The following is a 19,453-nucleotide window of genomic DNA, read 5'->3' as shown; positions in this document are numbered from 1 at the left end:
ACGAAAAAACGGTCGAGTATGTTATGTTTCAGAAAACGAGCGGTTTTGGACGTTTGGAGAAATTAATCACATCTTTTCTGGGGTCGGTTAGGAGGTAAAGGTAGGCAGGGAATGGATTTTGCCCCAATAGAGCAGAATTTCGGCCAAAAAGACCGTTATTTTCGTTGCGGTCCGGATCCGGACTGCAGAGACCTGACTCTGAGTGCTAGTGGTGACCATTGTGTATTTTTGTTTGATATAATATGAGCACAATGTACCAAATAAGCGGTAATGATTTCTTCTGCATCTAAAATTTTCATGCACATTTGAGTCATAACCCGGGCACACACTGCAAAGGTGGAAGTGAACTTGGCAGCCAAGCTCTTGTGGACAGCCAAATACAGCAATCTTTCCAACAAACAAATTGACATAAGGCCAGGAAGAAAAAATAAATTGTTCATCGGAATCGCCGCTTCTACTTTGGCGTATTTGGAAATTTTTTTTTTTTTTGATCGCGGCAAATTCTTACTTCCGCATTACAAATATTTTTAGTACTGCCGCTGGTGGCGCCCTACACTTTGTCGGGTTTTCGCGGGCACGGGATTTTGAATGAGACTTCCAACGTAGTTGACCGCCAACACGTTGTTGTGACGTCTGAATTTGGCGAATCACGACGCAAAGTGGGTCGATTTGGCCAGAAATTTCCTCGTTTTGTAAAGGTTAGTACATGTCACATCGTGAGTATTAATTTGATCGCCAACATTTGACGTGATGGCCAACAGTTAGTTCCAAAGACGCTATTCAGTGTTTGTCCTGATATTACGTTTGGCGATTTATTCAACAAGATCGTGACAGCAGATGGACGGTGCGTCCGATTGAATGAAAATTGCATCGAAAGTATAAAATTTACGGCAATGACAAAACACATGGTTGCGTCGATGTTAAAGTACGATCTGAAAGATGACTATATAACTTCACTCCGATCACAGTACAGTGTTGTTAGACCATCGTGTATAATGTGTAGAGACAGTGGTAAAGAGGCCAAAACATGGGGCCAAAGTAAAATGAAAAAACTCAGATGCTAGGTCCCACCTGGAAAATATTAAAGGACAATACTGAATTGTTTGATTTCAGTAATTTGCTGTACATTTCAGTTTTATTCTGAGAGAATGTTGAAATTCTTGACCGCGGAGTGACGTCACTTTCACCTATTGCTAGCGAGTGAGGTGAATTGGGATTTGACTATACAGGACAGTGAACAATGCAGAAATTATGTGACAAAGGACAGAACTTAGTGTTTATCATTGACATAATGTTGAAACTTTGAATACTGGTGTAAAGGTTGAAAAATTCACACTTCAATATTTTGTTCTCACGGCAGTGTGATGCAAAAATGACGTAAAAAACCGCAAGTTCCCGGATGTCCGCGGTCAAGAATACTCAGAATATGTTGTGCAAACACTAACTGTGAATGTAATGGCCTATGCTATTGTTGGGAAATATAGTATTGAATTCAGTTACCAGTATCAGTGTTTCTTGTCTGAGATATTTCTGGTAAAAAGGGAAACAATTATCTTGCCTTGTCTGCATCTGTGCAAAAATGCCAGAGGACCGCGTTTACCTTCGGCCTAAAAAAAAAAAAAAAAAATTCGCTCGCCGCTCCAGGGACTTGGTCCAAAAAATCCGATGAACAAGATTTTTTTTTTCTCTGGCCTAAATAATAATTACACATAAGTATACATAAAATGTTGGTACACAAATAAGGAATCTGAGCTAAATGGTAGATATTTTGAATTATCACTGACCTACCAGTGATAAAAAGCTCTTGACGTCATCAAAACTACTAAATCATGATCGGTCACCCAATTTGACGTATCCCGGTAGTGATACTATGAGGTAAACAAAAAGAGTGTACACGTTGAACCATAACATCCTGTTTCGGAAACCGGTCAACCGGCGTGTACATAATATCTTTGTTGGCTGGCAAATTACTCATAGCCACGTGAAGCACACAGATAACGTGTGGGCGACAGATACCGGTATGCTGTACTTCGCAGATTCTGTAGTTGTTTACATGTCACAGGGCTTCAATTCTTCACTACCGGTGTAAATGTTTTGGTTAAATACCGGCAGTTGGCATTCTGAATCTGAGCGTGGAGGTCTCGATTCCACTTCCATGATCTCAGGTGACACCAATCCTGGTTGAACCCATACCCGTAATATCTGATCTGAAACAGTATCTATTTGGATGGAGATTCAACGGCAGTATCGATTACGTAGAAGTAAATTTTGTTTTGTCTCGGTTTTACAGTAGTATACGTCAAAGCGACCGACGCAATCCCGAATGTGGCAGCCAATGTTTTTATCAGATCAGCTGTATTACCCTACGAACAAAGTGGCCTCGCGCTGGTGTGTCGATCGTACTGGAAAATGAATGATATGATATAGGGGCCCGTATTGTTTTTATTTGTCCAAATATGCAAATACTTCTACTGTAGTATGCTTACACTATAAAAACCTACGGACGTCATCGATCAAGTCGGCTATTTACGAAAGCCGGGTGGTTAAACAACACAAGGTCACATCCACAACCATTTTATGCCGTCATCTCTAATCGATTGCGGCATTCAGTGTAGTTTTCACAAATCCGCGACAGTAATTAATTAAATTCTCTAACACCAACCTCTACCACTTTTCTTCCTTTCTAGAACATGGTACATGTCATCATTACACGTATTTTTTCATTCATATTTGCCCCTTACACTAAAAGAGCTTGGTGACCGATGAAATAATTAGTCGAGTTGGCAGTACAGCTGACGCATTATGTACGCCGCCATCATCTGAACTGGGAAGCCGGTTTCAGCGATCACACCAAACCCACTCACCTTGTACGGAAAAACCGCCTCACGATCGCCTTTCTGGTCTCCCTGATGAAGTCTTTCCGAGAGTCCCGTCCTTCATCAAGATCATAGATTCGGGGTTCTGTGACGGCAAAACGTGCTTCTGCCATGGCTCCGTATAACAATGCTTGTTACGATGCGTCGCCGGTGTCCTGAATACACCATACACAGCCAACACTTTCACACTGTGCCCGACCGCGGCTCGCTTCGTTTTCACTGGTTATGCCAGTTCCGGAAGAAACCATTAGTAAACGGGAGTGGCAGCATAACTTGGCGGCTGGGCCGATCAGGAATGATGCACATGATTTATATACCTAGAACACATACCCGAATTTATTTTATTGGGCATATCTATTTACAAAAAACAACACCTTATCTGAACTTTGATACCCCTATTTTGCACAGTTACAATGTAATAGTTGTGCATGTGACTGCCTATTTCTTAAAATAAAATGCTGTCAACATGCCTGTGAAATTTGACTTCCTCCCTCTGCAGATGAAGTTTTTTACCAAAATTGTTGGCATTTGTTTTGTGTAAAAGTACGTTTTGTTTTGAGCTGGGTCTACCATAATTTTAATTCTATTGTGATACCATGGTGATCAATAATCTTGTTAGCCCGTTTTTAAGGTGATGCTTATGGACTGCACGCCGAATGGAATTGAACAAAATAAAATATGGCTCCCAGCTGTTGGTGTGTTCGAAAAAATGCTTCGCAAGTCTTCAAAACAATGGTGTGATGACATGGTTGACATGTTACTTGAATAATGCAAATAATTATTCCATTCATTCTACCGAAACATCAGCAATATGTCAAGTTTGACAGAAACAAGTCATTGACAATGACATAGTCCCCACTTGTAATAGGAGTATTAGTCTTGATGGGGCAAGGAAATGTGGTCATTAAGAAGTATCACTGTAGTGTATATGTTGAGATCTATGGGCACATAGGTCTATGTCGTTGTTCTCAATTTGAAACACATGAGGCATGTCTTAGTTATGGTTCTAAATCGGGAAAAAAGATCAGACCTTTAGCTGTATTGGCCAGCCAAGAAATACATATGTGCATAATAAATGAGGTACAAGATGTGACATCTTAAGGTCTAATATCCTTCAAAATTGGAGGGTATAGAACTTGTGGTTACTGAGTTATGCATATATATGTAAAATCAAGATCAAAGGTCATCAAGGTCACGTGACATTTTGAAAAAAAAATTGTATAGCTAAGTAATCCCTATATGCCAAAAATCAGCTCTAGCTCTATTCGCTTTCCCAGAATTAGATGTGTGCATAATTAATGAGGTAAAGCGTGTATTTGGTCAAAAACTTTCTATCCTATAGTTATCCCTATATACCAAAAATCAGAGCTCTATTGGCTTGCTCAGAATTAGCTTTGCACATAATTAATGAGGTACAGTATGTGGCGTCATAAGGTCTCCCATCATACCAAATATGAAGGGTGTAGCACTTGTGGTTACTGAGTTATGGACAAATATGTATATTTCAGGTCAAAGGTCACCGAGGTCACGTAACATTTTGTCAAAAACATTGTATTGCTGAGTTATCCCTATATACCAAAAATCAGACCTCTAGCTCTATTGGCTCGCTCAAAATTAGATATGCACATAATTAATGATGTACAATATGTGGCGTCATAAGGTCTCCCATCATACCATATATGAAGGGTGTAGCACTTGTGCTTACTGAGTTATGGACAAATATGTATATTTGAGGTCAAAGGTCACCAAAGTCACGTGATATTTTGTCAAAATATCTGAGATATCTGCGTGAAGGGATGGACTCACGGATAGACGAATGGACGGACATGACCCAATCTATAAGCCCCCTAGACTTCATCCATGGGGACTAAAAACTGTGTCACTGCATCCTTTTTGCAATATGAATACGATGAGAAACTAAATTTTTATTTTTCTTGGCCTCATACATGGGAGTCTACGGTGAACTGCCTTATACATTGGAGTCTATGGAGGTGTAAACTAAAAATAGCGCCAATGGCACTTGATCACAACTGGCACATTGTGAAACTACTCTATCTCTGGGTACACCTGTACATGAAATACTGAATGGGTAGGTGCTGCGGGTTTGGAGTTTGTCAGTAAATGCACACACAAAACAAAGTCCCGAAGTAGCGAATTCCAGCCATTTTCAAACCACACTGTTTGTCAGTGGGGTAAGCAATATTCGCAAAAATCACATTTCCAGGCTAATAGACTATGTTTTACGAAATCACACGTCCTTATCACAAATAAAACGATCTTTGTCTTTAAATCAATGCGCCAGTAAACAGGTCCAGCAGCTAGTTATGTCATCAAGTCTGTAATGTTAAGGGTCATAACAAATGTGAGAAATCTAAAACATTAAATATGTTGTTTTTTATCAATTTTATTACCAAAAGCGCATGAAATCTCTGATACTTTGAATCAGCCATCCTGCATATTTCTAACATTCATCAAAACCTCATTTCTGTTCCACAACTCATTAAATAGTCCATAATGCGGATTGGTGTACATTCCAAAACTACATATATGAAAGACCCCTAAAATCAATTAGTTAAAGGGGGGTTAGAAATTTCCCAAAACTATCTAACCCCTGCTCCGTTTGGCTCCATTTTTCGGAATCGGAACCTTGGAACCAGTCTGAATATCTGTACCAAATATCAATGCAGTCTGTTCAGCGGTTTTTGACTTTTTGTCGTTTACGGAAAATGGACACTGAGTCTGTCTGACACCGGTTGAAGGTAACCCTATATCACAACTTCCAGATGTGATAATGACCTATGGTCATTATGTTAAAAAATGCCGCCAATGGCGCTTGGACATAATGACCGCCTAGTATTATCGGCATTTATCAACAACCACACTCACTGTGAATTAGACAGACCACGAAGTCAATGAGCAACATATAGCTGAAAGACTATTTTTCACATTGCGATTTTAAGCTCATTTTTATGAGAAAAGAGACATGTATATGTATATGGAGAAATAGCAGAAGACATATTTGTAAATGTTTGTTAAGTGACAATCATATATGCATCTCTTGAAATTTTGTGGTTATAAGGTATAACACTAGTGTAAGAATAATGAGGTTAGAATAAGTAAGTAAAGCTAAGTTGACAGTAATTAAGATTACAAAATTATACACTAAGCTGGGGAAATCTGATTGAAATAAATGTTGAAAAGTAGCAAAGTCATGGTCATCTTTTGTCTAATACCTTGTGTAAGTTCATGAACTTTACATAAATCTTGCTGTAGATTTGTTGCTAATGGGCAATAACTGTGTTTCAGATCATTTGAGAGCAATCCATCCATGACAGGTTTAAATTGTAATATACTTCTATTTAAAGGAGAGAAACTTCTCAAATAATTTTTTTCCCTGTAATTTCCTGTGAGAACACATGGACAGATGCTCAGAACTCTATGCTGGTGCTACCTTGATAACTAACCTACAACTTGTAACGTCATTGTCTAACCTGTTCACCCCAATTTCCTGTAGACAGGTCCACACTCTCCATTGATAACAATGGGTTTGGGCCATACCATTGTAGTGAAAGACTGTAACATGTGAGGTTGTGGATACTTAATCTCTGGAATGTCAAAGTCTGTATATTGACTCAAGGATGTTTACTTAACAAATGCCTAGGGTCATCTCAAAAGTGAGAATCTAAACTACGAAATATGTTCTTTTTAATGCTTTTGATGCCCAAAAGAGCATAGAAATCTCTTACACTTTGAATCAGTCATCCTGCATATTTCTAACATTCATCAAAACCTCATTTCTGTTCCACAACTCATAAAACAGTCCACAATGCAGGATTGGTGTACATTCCAAAACTACATATATGAAAGACCCCTAAAATCAATTAGTCTAAAAAGGGGGGTTAGATAGTTTCCCAAAACTATCTAACCGCCGCTCCGTTTGGCTCCATTTTTCCGAATTGGAACCTTGGAACCAGTCTCTGTATCGGTATCAAATATCAACACAGTCTGTTCAGCAGTTTTTGACTTTTTGTCGTTTACGGAAATGGACGACATCAAACACCGGTTGAAACCACCTCTATATCACAACTTCCAGTTGTGATAAAAAGTCATCTAACACTGCCAAATTTGATTGCATTGTGAAACAAATCGACGTGCATCTGTATGGGGTAGGGAACTATCCTTGTGCAAAGTTTGAAAGAAATTGACCAGGGCATGTCTGAGATATCTGCGTGAACGGACGCACGCACGCATAGACGGACGGACGGACAGATGGACGGACAGACGGACATGACCAAACCTATTGGTCTCCCTGGACGGTGTCCGTGGAGACTAATAATGACAAAATGGATATACGATAATGAAGAAAACATTTCTTGCTGTAAATTATGATTGTGATGTGATTATTGACTTTTCCAAGAACCCATTTTTAAAATTAAAACTTTCAAAATGGATTTTTCAATTTTCTTGGTTGCTTATTGTTTTTCATTCGCTCCACTATTGAAAATTATTTCAAATACACCACCAGCTGTATATGTGAATGTAGTAATTCACGAAGTCGTACTGTTGATGTTTGAAATGCCCAGATGACCATAGAAGCCATTATCTAGATGTTTACTGACAAAATAAATTACCATTTCAACAAAACATCTAACTTTAAATAGACAAGGAAATTGCAAATCTTACATTTATTCCTTTGTTTTAGATAATTGCTCGTAACAATTTTTACCGGTATATCATTTCTTTGTGAATGGAATTTTCTTTGAGATTTTGATCATATCACTCTGACTTGTACAGATGGGATTTCAAAGAAATAAAAGAATGTGTATAGTCAGTCTTATTGACACTACATTAGTTGTGGGTTGCTAGGAATGCTTACCACAATGAAAAGTAATTGTGACCATCATAAATAAATTTCTTTCTTTTCTACCTCATTTGAAATGACAAAAAAACATCATTAAGTTTTTATCTACAGAGCATTACTTATACTGGCTTCTTTTTCAAAAACGAGAATTATCTTTCCTGACCTCAAATATGGCTCCTTGCCAGAACTATTTGCACGGCCAGTGTCTTTTATGATGTAGCGACCATCATTGGCAGGTGTCGAGTTTGATCCAAGTGCAAAATTTAATAATGAAATTTGCTTGCCACTAAATATATTTATTTTATAGCTTGCAACCAAATGTGTGTATTATGGCTAAAGCAGTGTTGTCATTAAAGTTGAAGAACATGGTTTGGCAACTACGGTAACATTTGTTTTGCCGGTTGTAAACTTAATTGACATTTCAAAGGGAACTTGTGTATCAGCGTAACCCTTTGAGTGCCAAAGCCAATTTTTGTCGCCTCTATCAAATATAATGCAGATAATTTTTTTCAGTTCCAGGCAATTTTTATCTGATTTTCCCAAAAATTTTGATCAAAAGCTGTAGCCAACATAAAGTCATGTCCATTTGGTCTTTCATCCAAAAGTATAATGCAGACAATTTTTTCAGTTCCACGTCAATTTTTATTGGATTTTCCAAAAAATTTTGATCAAAAAATGTAGCCAATAAAAAGTCATGTCCATTTGGTCTAAAATTTCATCAAAAAATTCAAAAAAATTGGAAAACCAATGCACAAAATTTTGATAGGAAAAATCACAGCACTCAAAGGGTTAAGAACCACGGGGGACCATGGCTCTGGTTTGGAGTATAGTGAACATGAACATGAACATCCCAAAAGACCTGAGTTCTAATATTTAAAGTAGCTGTAACTTTTGACAGTTTTTTTCCACAATTTTTGTTTTGTGTGTGAATTGCAAGTTCTTATCCTAGTCCCCAAAGCCTGCTGGAACATCCACTATTTAATTGTCTACGCGGCATCTATACCTGTAAAATGTACCGTTATTATTTGTATTTGAATTCTAGTCAAGAACTAAATTCACTTGTCAAAAATGCAGTTACACATGTACAGGCTGAGTTGACAAGCTGCTTTCTGTGTATCTCAACATGCTTTGGGGAGTAGAACAAGAAACTGTAGTTGAAATCAAAAACAAAAATAGTGAAAAATCATCAAAAGTTCCAGACACACGTACCTTTCAGAATGCAAAATGGAAGTTTACTGTCTGCACAAATCTTGCATAGTTTGAAAAGAAATTCATACTAGTTGAGCTACATCTTGAAACTGATTTGGAATTTTGTTTTTTTATATGAAATAATCTGAAGTCTTACATTATTAATAAAAGTTCTCTTCATTGAACCATACACTGTGGAAAAACTGGTGATGAATTGCACAGAACATTTTTTAACTTGAATTTTCCATTTTTTTACAAAATAGCAAAACCGGAGCAATCGACATTTTGTTTGACAAAAATACTGAACCATCATTCAATACAATCATGGGTATGTGTATATTAGAGTGGTTTCTGAGAAAGAAGACCATTTGTCGAAGAACTGGTGTTTCAGTAGTGATTTGAAAACCATATTTTCAATGGAGAGAGATATATTCCAAGATGTTCTATTTGCTATTCCATTTGATCAATACATTTTTTCAGGATCTTTGTTTATAAAATATGTTAGATTCTAGAAATTTTACAAGGTGTAATATAATTATGAGACTAAAATAGGTACAAATAAACAAAGTGGAAGACAATAGTATTAACAATGGCTTTACCTTATTGTAATGATTGAAGTTCATGGAATTTTACCAAGCTGTGCAGCAATATGATTAAAATGAAATGAGATCACATGCACTGATGATTGGACAAGCAGTGTAAATAAAAGGTGCATTTCAGACTTTGAGACACAGAACAGTGATAAGAATACCCATCTCATGATGCAAAGTATACCCACAATGCCATGATGCAAAATATACCCACAATGCAAAGACTAAGAGTACCTATGATGTAATGACTACCCATGATTCCAAGAATCAAGAAATAATTACGAAGACAAACAATGATTGCAATGTACAAAGTTTTTCTTTTATTTTTATGTATTCTTTCTTGTTGTTTTAAATGTCATACAGCTATGGTGGCAGATACTGCCGGCAGATGAAATTACATAATTGATGAAAAATGGATAACATAACCGAAGCAATAAAAATTCACACCTAAAGTTTACTTCAAGCAGGTTTTCTACAAAATAATGGCATTTCAAATGTTGTTGTTGTTGTTTCATAATATTCACTGTGTGGTAATAAATTTCACTCCTGTTTGCAAATTACTGCTTCAAAAAATGTGTTTGATTGCTTTGGGTCAATCAAACGCTGGAGAAAAACTCCGTAGGAATACTTAGACAATAGTACCATATTGTTATGAAAATTCAAATAAATTACTATCCAGCAGTCATAAAACTAATAAAACTGAAAAAATCCCCTCAGCAACACAGTATTTTCTGATTGAAATCTATCTTTTGAGCGAGCAAACCAGACTGTCCGCAGTTCTATTGAGCAAAGCTTCACATTCAACTTTTACAACTCAGAAACAAGTCCTGAGGTGGGGGCACTAACTTTGATCAGGCCTTGAACTTGTTTGAAATCCTTGTGGTCTTTATCCCCCAAGAGTTGGAGTAGCACCGATTCGCTGGTCGTAATGATGGCACCAGCTTGCCTCAGTCTCTGTAAAGTACAAAGTAAAATACTGATTGAAACACAAACAAGTCATTGACAATGACATAGTCCCCACTTGAAATTGGGAATTTGTCTGTGGAAGGGTAACTAAATTGAAGTCAATATGATGCGCATGAAAAAGAAATGATGGTGCCAAAGACCAGTCTGTGACTGATGCCCATACTGGATTGGACTGTAATCAAGTAGACATTGGCATGGATGGCAGAGGTTAATGTCCTTTTCCTAAGTTAATAGAATTAAGTATGTCATGCACTGGCTCTTGAAAGGGCAAAATCCAACTTCTCTAGCAGAAACTGGGCCAGGCATGTCTGAGTAATGGGTCTTGACATAAAAAGTCAGAAGGCCTGATATAAGCAAAAAATGCCCATGTTCAGTACAGAAGAGACTTACTATAATTAGCTGTTGATACTGCTAAATGTCTTTCTTGAGACATTGTATGATCAACATATGCGGCAAGTTTCATCAGATTTAGAGCAGTCACTTAGGATATAGATCTCTAATTACAAACATTCTTTCCCTGTATAGAGGCCTGACTTTACTACAGAAAACAATGGGGTTGGTCCATACAATCGTGGTGAAAACTGGTGAAATCTGGGCTGCCACCCTAAGTACAAAAGGTCGTAAAATAAGTCAATTGGTAATTAATCGACAAGATGATGCTGTACATTTTTTCATCCTATTATAACAGTGACAGATTATCACCTGTACCATGTTTCATGAAATTTGATGCAGTACTTCCAGACATTCACCCCAAAATTCATGCAAGTTAGCAAATTAGCAATTGCGTTCTATAACAGCACTGTGAGATCAAAATTTGTACCAAGTTTCATCAAATTTGATGCTGTATTTCTGCACATATCAAACTAATTAGGAAAGCTCATTAAATATGCAAATTTGAAATTAATTAACTTGACACTGAATGGGGAGGGCAATTGTATTCAGCTTAAACTTTATCCTCCAACTTGCAATACTATTCACACACAAAAACATTTTTGTCACTGGGTACAATTTCTTGAAATAAGCTCATTGGATGTCACTTTACTGGCCAATCAACTAGCCTAGCAGAATAAGGGGCCATGAATAATTAAAACACTTGCATGATAGACACAACTAATTGTGTTTGGTCTCAACCCCACTCCCCCAAACGAAAGTTTGGAAGTGCAAAAATCCAACCAAGCCTCATTCGTTATCACTGTCAGCATACCAACAATCCGTAATTACGTCGCTATGAAATAACACATACGCTGCTAATCCCCCTCCCCCACATACCCCCTCTAAATCAATCTTTGTTCAGTGTCAACACAACAGTGACACAACCAATAGAATGAAATGAAACAGTGTATCCAAAATGATTGTTGCGTTAGTTTACTCGTGCACCAAACCACATGCATGTCAAAAGAATGCTGGTGTAGTGCCGGTGCCACACAGGCCTGGTACGCGCCAAACATTATAGCGATATTTTGTGATACATAAAAACATGTAGCGAGATGTTGCGATATGAAAACATATGGTACGACTTCTTGAATGGCTAAATTCACAGATACAGCTCAAACAGTAATCAAAATACAGCTAAACCCCCTCCCCCTTAACACAGAAGTTGCGTTAACCACACCAATCAATCATTCAATATACACGGACTCAAGATATAAACTTCATTCTTGCGAAACAACATCATACACTTGACATAAGAAAGGAGAAGCAACTCTTAAAACAGAGGGCATACATGATTATACTCACTTGGTAGGCAAACTGTCTGTCCATTTGACTCCTTGATGAGCAAGCATCAGCAACAACGTGAACGTCAATACCCCTTGATAGTAAGTCTAAGGTAGTTTGTTGAATGCACACATGGGCCTAACAACACAAGGAAAAACAAAGATTGATTATGACCAATCCGTTCATCAATACAAGACTACTTTAATAACAAAGTTAACAGTTTTATAACCCAGGTCTTATCTCTATTCTGATTATCATTGTAAAATTTGGATCAACTATGTGCAAGCAGTGTTGGAAACTGGCCAGAATATTTGCCAGACATCAGGACTGGTAACTTTCAAAACTTGCCTGTCCTGCCAGAAAGTTGCCTGTCCTGAATTTTTGGACAAATCCATTCATTCAAAAAACACAAAACCATTATGTACTTCAAACTGTAAACAACTTTATTTTCAACATGAGTATTAACTGTGATCTTACAAACAAACTGTTCTGAATTCCACTGTTTGAAATGAATTCTAATCCGGACTTGAATACAAAATTTCTGCAATAACAATGCTTATAACACTCTGATTAATTATTAGTTAATTCAAACACACTTTGCCCATATCGCTCAAACAATTAAAAGGTTTCACGATAGCAGTTTTAACAACGGGGAAACAATTTTTTTTAATTTGTCTCCATTTTATGTCACTTTATCGTATAAAACCAAGATGCAATCTGTCATCGAATTGGTACTACAATCAACCAAACTGAAAAGATTGCTGAGCAATACAGAAAACATCATCTGGCAAAGAAATCAAAAACTGTGAGAGCTGCCATATAAGTAATCAAAGTTGGCGGCATCAATTAAATAAACCAATCCGCTCCTCAGACCAAACCGATTTCAAAGGCCGTTTACAGCAAATATTGTTAACGAAACAATGAAACCTGGGAATGGCTAAACACAGAGAAACAAGATTTATTTCTCGAAGCAGCCCTTCACAACATGCTTTTCAAACACCGGAAAGCAGGCACCAATATCGACCCGTAATCTATAACAAAGTCCACGAAAAATTGACACAAAACTAAAAGTTCGGATAAATGCCTGAAACAAACTTATCGTTGACAGATTAGTACAACATTTACTGTTAACATAACAAGCACTAGCAATGCTCAAAATATGCCCTAAAACAAAAATCCTTATACATGTAAGCGTCCAGAAACTTCGGTCGATGCTGGGTGATGTTAATTATAATATGACACCACACACCGGATCGCTCACTATAGAGTCAGTCAATAGTGGCTAACTCTCTCAATAACGAATCTGGCTTCTCCTCCTCGAGGACGAAGATGACTTCATCACACAACCAAGCGGATGGGATACAAAACAAGAGAGCGACTGATGAAGGAACCCCATTTTTGGTTCCGAAACACCGTTAAGACGAATCACTCAATCAACAAACCGGTTTACCAGGGACCCAAATCACATGACTAGGGTCAAAGCACTATCGATTCACCGGTGTCTCACCATGTATTCCACACAAAATAAATGCAATGATCCTTTTATTTACCATATCGTAATACTAAACAATCTTGGTAGAGCCGATGTGTGGAGTTGCCCTCATTTTCCTTTATATCCTTTATATCTTTCCTTTATATCTTTATATTTATAGCACTGGCTGATATCGCGCAAATCTCACTTAGTGTGAGATTTACTAGTATGAGCGACTTCCTGTTTACCCGTGTTTACATGTCTCGCTTGCATTGCGTTCCGGCGTCACACAGTTGCACAGTTTCAGTAGCATAAGCGCGTCGAAGTCAGACGTATTGGTATACTACATTTCGTTTATTTTACACAACATCTAGAAGCAGCTGATCGATGAGATTACTGGGTATGCCGTATGGGCTACTATCGAGAGCCCGACACACGGACGTGGAAGTACAATTTTCTTCCCGTCCGACTGAAAAGTTACCCGTCTCGGACGGGAGGACGGGCGGTAGTTTCCAACGCTGGTGCAAGAGTTGTGTCATATGCACATGCATGATGCTCAATCACTGGCAAGATTTTGTTTTCAAATCTTTGTTGTTCGTGAACTCATCTTCAGTTTAAACTTCAAACAATCTATTTGGTGTTTCACCTATATGAAGGGCCAGAGAAAATTTTTGACAACTGACCTTTTATTTAAATTCTAAAGGATGATATAAATATCTTTTTAAGAGTACTTTCTTTATAATGTCAAAAGATACTAAATTTGACCCACTGTGCCATAACCTCCTTCACTGACTCTCTTGTCTTTGAAAACAGCTGCTACTGCGAGCAATGTGTAGCAGTTTGGAAGGTAAAATCTGATTGGTGTGTTGTCATTACTTACATCAACTTAGGAAGTCCGAAACTATGGCTATCCTCAACCTGATTGGATGTTTGGGAGTAATTCAATAATAATAGTGGCTTCAGCCAAAGAACTGGCTAGACACTTTCATGATGTTCCGCATAAGCCCTACACAAGCAATACTTTTTTTGAAAAATAAATTTATTCTAACATCGATATCAAATGAATTCAAATCTACACAGTGGTGAATATGTTCAATGAACAAATAAAAGGACAAGGTGTTGATCTGAAAAAGTAGCCCCTTAACTTGAAAGGAGAGAAAGAAAAAATATTTGAGCAATACACAATACCATATTTTTGACATGGCGCCCTCTAGTGGCAATTCCAACTTTTCCTAACATTTCTATGAGTAAAGTTCTTGTACCAACATTTTTCACCACAAAATGACATTGAAGTGTATACATTCAACACCTATTCACTAACAACAATATAAATTATTATTCTTCAATACTTTTGTGAAAATGTTTTCAAATTTTATAGAATTTATTTGTGATAACTGGTGGTGAGTAGCTACTTTTCCTTAGTTTTGAGTTTTTCAAAAGCGGATTGATTTCTATCAATATGAAGTATTACTTTTTTCCTAACTCTTTCCTTTTAAGATAGTTACTGATATGCTTATTCCAAATGCAATGTCCAAGTTACTAATTTTGATTGTCTTGGATTATTGTGGACACTTTTATCTCAGGAATAAACATTTGACACAATTACTACTGTTTCCATTCGTTTATTTCAAGGCTCTTTGTTTTCTTCCGGAATGAAGTTTCATATCAGAAATATATACCGCATATAGTGTATTTGTAACTGGCCATTAGCTGCAGACTCAAAAAATATTTTGGACTGTTGTGAAATGTAGGAACACTGTTATGCCATTGACAACTATACTGTCTAACTACTTATACAACACGTTTATGGGTAATGAAAATGTCTTTTTTGCATCTAGTTAGTAAAAGTTGCGGATCAAATTTTCTGGAAAGCAAAGTGATGCACCAATGAAAATATTTCATCTTGAACTTGAGACAGTCAAAATAACAGTGTAACATCCAACAACAGATGAAAGCTGACTTTTGGAATATTGAATTAAAAACTGGGAATCAGTGAAATTGTACAAAAATATGAAATTATTCTATTAGAGAGCCAACATGAATCACACATACATGTAAGATTACCAATGCATTTACAGTTAAACGAGTCAAATATGTTTTGCAAAAGTCACATATCTATAATCAGTATCTCCAAGAATGAAAAGAAAAAACTTACTTCAATTCCAAACAGGATTACAGATTTAGGATTATCAATCTCCTTCATGGCTTTCTCCACATCTGGTACAAACATTGAGAATTTGGTTTTTGGAAATGGTCCTTTCACAAAATCTGGGTCAAAATCTTTACTGAGTTCTTTCACTGTTGGACCGAGTCCTGTGGGATACTGAAAAAAATCAGTTGATAACAAAAAGATGTATCAATACATGATGTTACAATGGTGATTGGCAATACAATGCATTGTGCCGGTGGTAACAGTATTTGTGGTCCCTGCAACAGTGATATAAGTAGTGGTACCAGCATTAGTAGTCTTGGTGGTAGTGATGGCAGGGATGATGTTGATGCTGCACATATGTCAATGTACGACACAGCAGACCCTCAACTGTGTGAATGTGAGCCATTAAAATCTGTATGAAACAGAGCACAATGGATGTTATTATTACTGAAATGTGTCAGTTTTCCAAGTTCATGGTAACCAATTAAGTTAGCTCCTAGGGTGTCTCCAAATCTGAGCTATACCACTGGCAGATACTCCGCTGCAGCAAACAATTTCCCACCAAAATTTTTAAGCACAAGTTTACCAATTGTTATGAATTTTGTGTAGTTTTTTTGACAATTTTGGATCAAATGGACAATACTTTTCATTGGCTGCAGTTCTGGATCAAAAATTTTGAAAAATTCTGAAGAATGTTGTGTGAGTTACATTGTATAAAGGTGGTAAAAATTGACTTTGGCGCTCAACGGGTTAACATGGCACGCATGAAGTTGTCCTATCAGAATGATGCACTGGAATATTTGACTCTTGTTGTTACAACAAATAGTAACAATTTTGATTAAACTTGCGGCAGCAAAGCCAAAACAACCACTGTTTCTGCAAAATGTTGAGGGCCAACTAATGGATGGTACAGCACACATTGTTAACCCTTATCCTGCCAAGTTCACATGTCAAATCAAGTCAAATTGGCGAACACCGGTGAAGCATCACACATCTCATATGTTGCATTTTAAGAAGAAATTGAACATTAGAAAGTCTCTGAAAACATAGATACTGTGAATATGATTATTACAGACTACAGCCTAGTGGGTAAAAATACATATGGTTTTCACTCAATACCACTTTTTACTGACTTGGCAGATGGGGAGGTGATATTGTCTGGCTGGAAAAGGTTTAAAGGAATAGAAGTTGCTAGTTCATCTTCTCTGTCAAATATACATTGAAATACCCAGTATTATCCTTCATAACATAATGGATTTCTAATGGTATGCAATTTTATTGTTAACAAATGAATTCTAATCCAGTCTGAAATTCAGTTGTCAACAATCACAGCTAAACACTGAATATCACACACACACACACACACACACACACACACACACACACACACACACACACAAATACAAAAGTTGGACATTGTATTTCAACATGATTTTGAAACAAAAATGTAGTTTAAAAACTTAACAATGGAAAATACATCAATGGTTACAGCTATTGGATCTTTAACCACTTATCTTATATACACTCACCTGTTCTGTAACAATCACAGGTATTTTCAGGATTTTGGCTGCTTCTACCTGTTAAAAGAAAACAATACATATTGAATTAATATTAATATCACTTTCTTTGACAATACTGTATTTATCACAATTATAGTTTTATTTGATTGAATTGTCTTTTACACTTTTTTTCTGTGAAGACACTTCAGTTTGGACAATATTTGCTGAATAACAGATAACTTTGTCCATCAAGAGGAATTTAGTAACAATATTATTGTCAAATAACATGGTCTATATTTAAGGTCCTACTCCTCGGGTAGTTAATATATGTCCTTCAGCAAATAGCCATCTGCTGCTCCTCTGAAAAATCCACACATTCATGTAATAATATACCATGTTGATAAAACTCTTGTCATTGTCTGAATGCAAGCAAAGTCTTTTGTTCATTGATTTTGAGTAAGTGGTCAGCAAAATTCTTCATGAGTATGGTCTCCACAGGCACTCATAATAAATCAAGTATAATAATTCAGTGAAGTGTTTTTTCTGTGTCATATTTCTCTATGTAGGAACAAAATTGCTGTCAAGGCTCATTGGTGGTCAAGGCTTATTGGTGGTCATTTTGCAAACAGCACTCCCCTACATTTCACATTGTGCAGATCAACATGGGTATGTGGTCATTTGGTGAAACAAAGATCTAAAAATAAAATACTATACATGTAAAAAGGGGAAGGCTGGCTTATCGAGAGTCTGGAACACATACATGTGTACAGGTAAGAATAGGTAATCTAATGTGAAGTTACAAACATTCAGAATGAGATCAGTATGTAATGACTTTCATTCGCTATCCATGCGAGAAGATTATGTGTTCATGTCATTTGCAGTTCATGTAAGGTCACATACAAGCTGGGCTGAAGATACTGATCATTTAATAGCAATACTTCACTAAAGTTTCTCCCTATACTTGCAGCGATAAATTCATCGATGTTCCGAGATGTGAAAAACGAAGAGCATTTATTTGTAGACTTTACAGCAGTTTTTCAAAAACCTACAAAATCATTGGATACTGAATTGCTAATAGGAATTCAATACCCATGTTAAGAAATGGGGCAAATATCAGCACACAATGGACCATACAATGTTGTTAAGAATCTCACTCTGTCGGCTGAAAAACTTGTTTTTAAATATTTTCTTATCCAGGCTCTCTTGAAATTCTTTCTGATTGATGATTATGAAGGGAAGTATTTTCGCCCAGACATGCAATATATGTGCATTACACAGCGTACACTCACAGTCTTGAGTCCACTGAGAACACACTCCTTACTGGAGGATTTACCCATATATATTAATAATTTGAATGTGTATTTCATAACTTTAATAGAGGGCCACTAAGCCAAGAGCATCTGAAGATAGTAAAAGTATTCGAGCCTAAATGCGTAGAACCTCAAACAGGCAGGGTGCTGGTTCAGCAACGACAAAAAAAGTGATTATCAATCCAGCAAGGTTTGGACTTTGATACTTAATCGCACCTTTTGTAAACAAAATAAGCTGCGCACTTTGGATCCGTGTTTGGATTTTGTCCAGGACTACAGTGTTCAAAGGATGGCATGCCTCTTTAGTGGTATATCAAGGGCAGTTATTTAATGCGATTAGTTTGCAGACCAGAAAACCTACTGAACACTCCAAGGACTTGTTGATTTGGCGCCTATGCACGGTCGCACATTGGTGTTGACTGTTGGAAGTGTACATGTGACTGTGTGCCACGCCTCCATGACAAACTGAAATCATATCAGTACATGCAAGGGGAGAAAAAAAGAGAACTGACCAGCCTTTGTGTAACAGTGAGGATGTCCGCGAAGTACTTTATGTGGGGGCGAAACTTCTCTTGCATGTCACACAAGAAAAACGCAGTTGATTTGGTGTCGAGGTTTCCGAGTGTTTTGGACGCTGCCATCTTGGTATTGCAATGAATCATGGGTATACTTGTTTTGTATGAAAGACACGAAAAGCGTCGTCGTCGAAAATAAGCCGGCGGCAGAAATCCTAGACACTTTTTTATCGACCTGATATTCATGCACATGTTTTTCACGCTTTAATGACGCTCATCTTTTGTAAATCAGCGGAGCTGGGTTTTTGA

General features: G+C 37.1%; 2 protein-coding genes across 3 annotated transcripts in view; both read right to left on the bottom strand.

The window, feature by feature from the left end:
• The window catches only part of LOC139116831 (carnitine O-palmitoyltransferase 1, liver isoform-like), a 41,213-nt gene extending 38,130 nt beyond the window's left edge, over positions 1–3,083 (bottom strand). For both annotated transcript variants that reach the window (XM_070679527.1, XM_070679528.1), the window contains exon 1: positions 2,865–3,083. In XM_070679527.1, the coding sequence (XP_070535628.1) occupies positions 2,865–2,989 (125 nt within the window). In that variant the 5' untranslated portion in view covers positions 2,990–3,083. The remainder of the gene's footprint in view (positions 1–2,864) is intronic.
• A 6,729-nt stretch (positions 3,084–9,812) lies between these two features.
• On the bottom strand, positions 9,813–19,300 carry LOC139116830 (isochorismatase domain-containing protein 1-like). The gene is made up of 5 exons (XM_070679526.1): positions 19,142–19,300; positions 17,350–17,397; positions 15,824–15,991; positions 12,219–12,335; positions 9,813–10,469 (listed from the first exon to the last, which is right to left on the bottom strand). Exons 1-5 carry the CDS (start codon positions 19,289–19,291, stop codon positions 10,323–10,325), a joined length of 630 nt encoding a protein of 209 aa, XP_070535627.1. The 5' UTR covers positions 19,292–19,300; the 3' UTR covers positions 9,813–10,322.
• Positions 19,301–19,453: the final 153 nt, after the last annotated feature.

The sequence above is a fragment of the Ptychodera flava genome, chromosome 18 (assembly GCF_041260155.1).
Source record: "Ptychodera flava strain L36383 chromosome 18, AS_Pfla_20210202, whole genome shotgun sequence".
Taxonomy (NCBI): Eukaryota; Metazoa; Hemichordata; class Enteropneusta; family Ptychoderidae; genus Ptychodera; species Ptychodera flava.
Note: the sequence above shows the minus strand (reverse complement) of the source record. Positions and strands in the feature narration are given on the sequence as shown.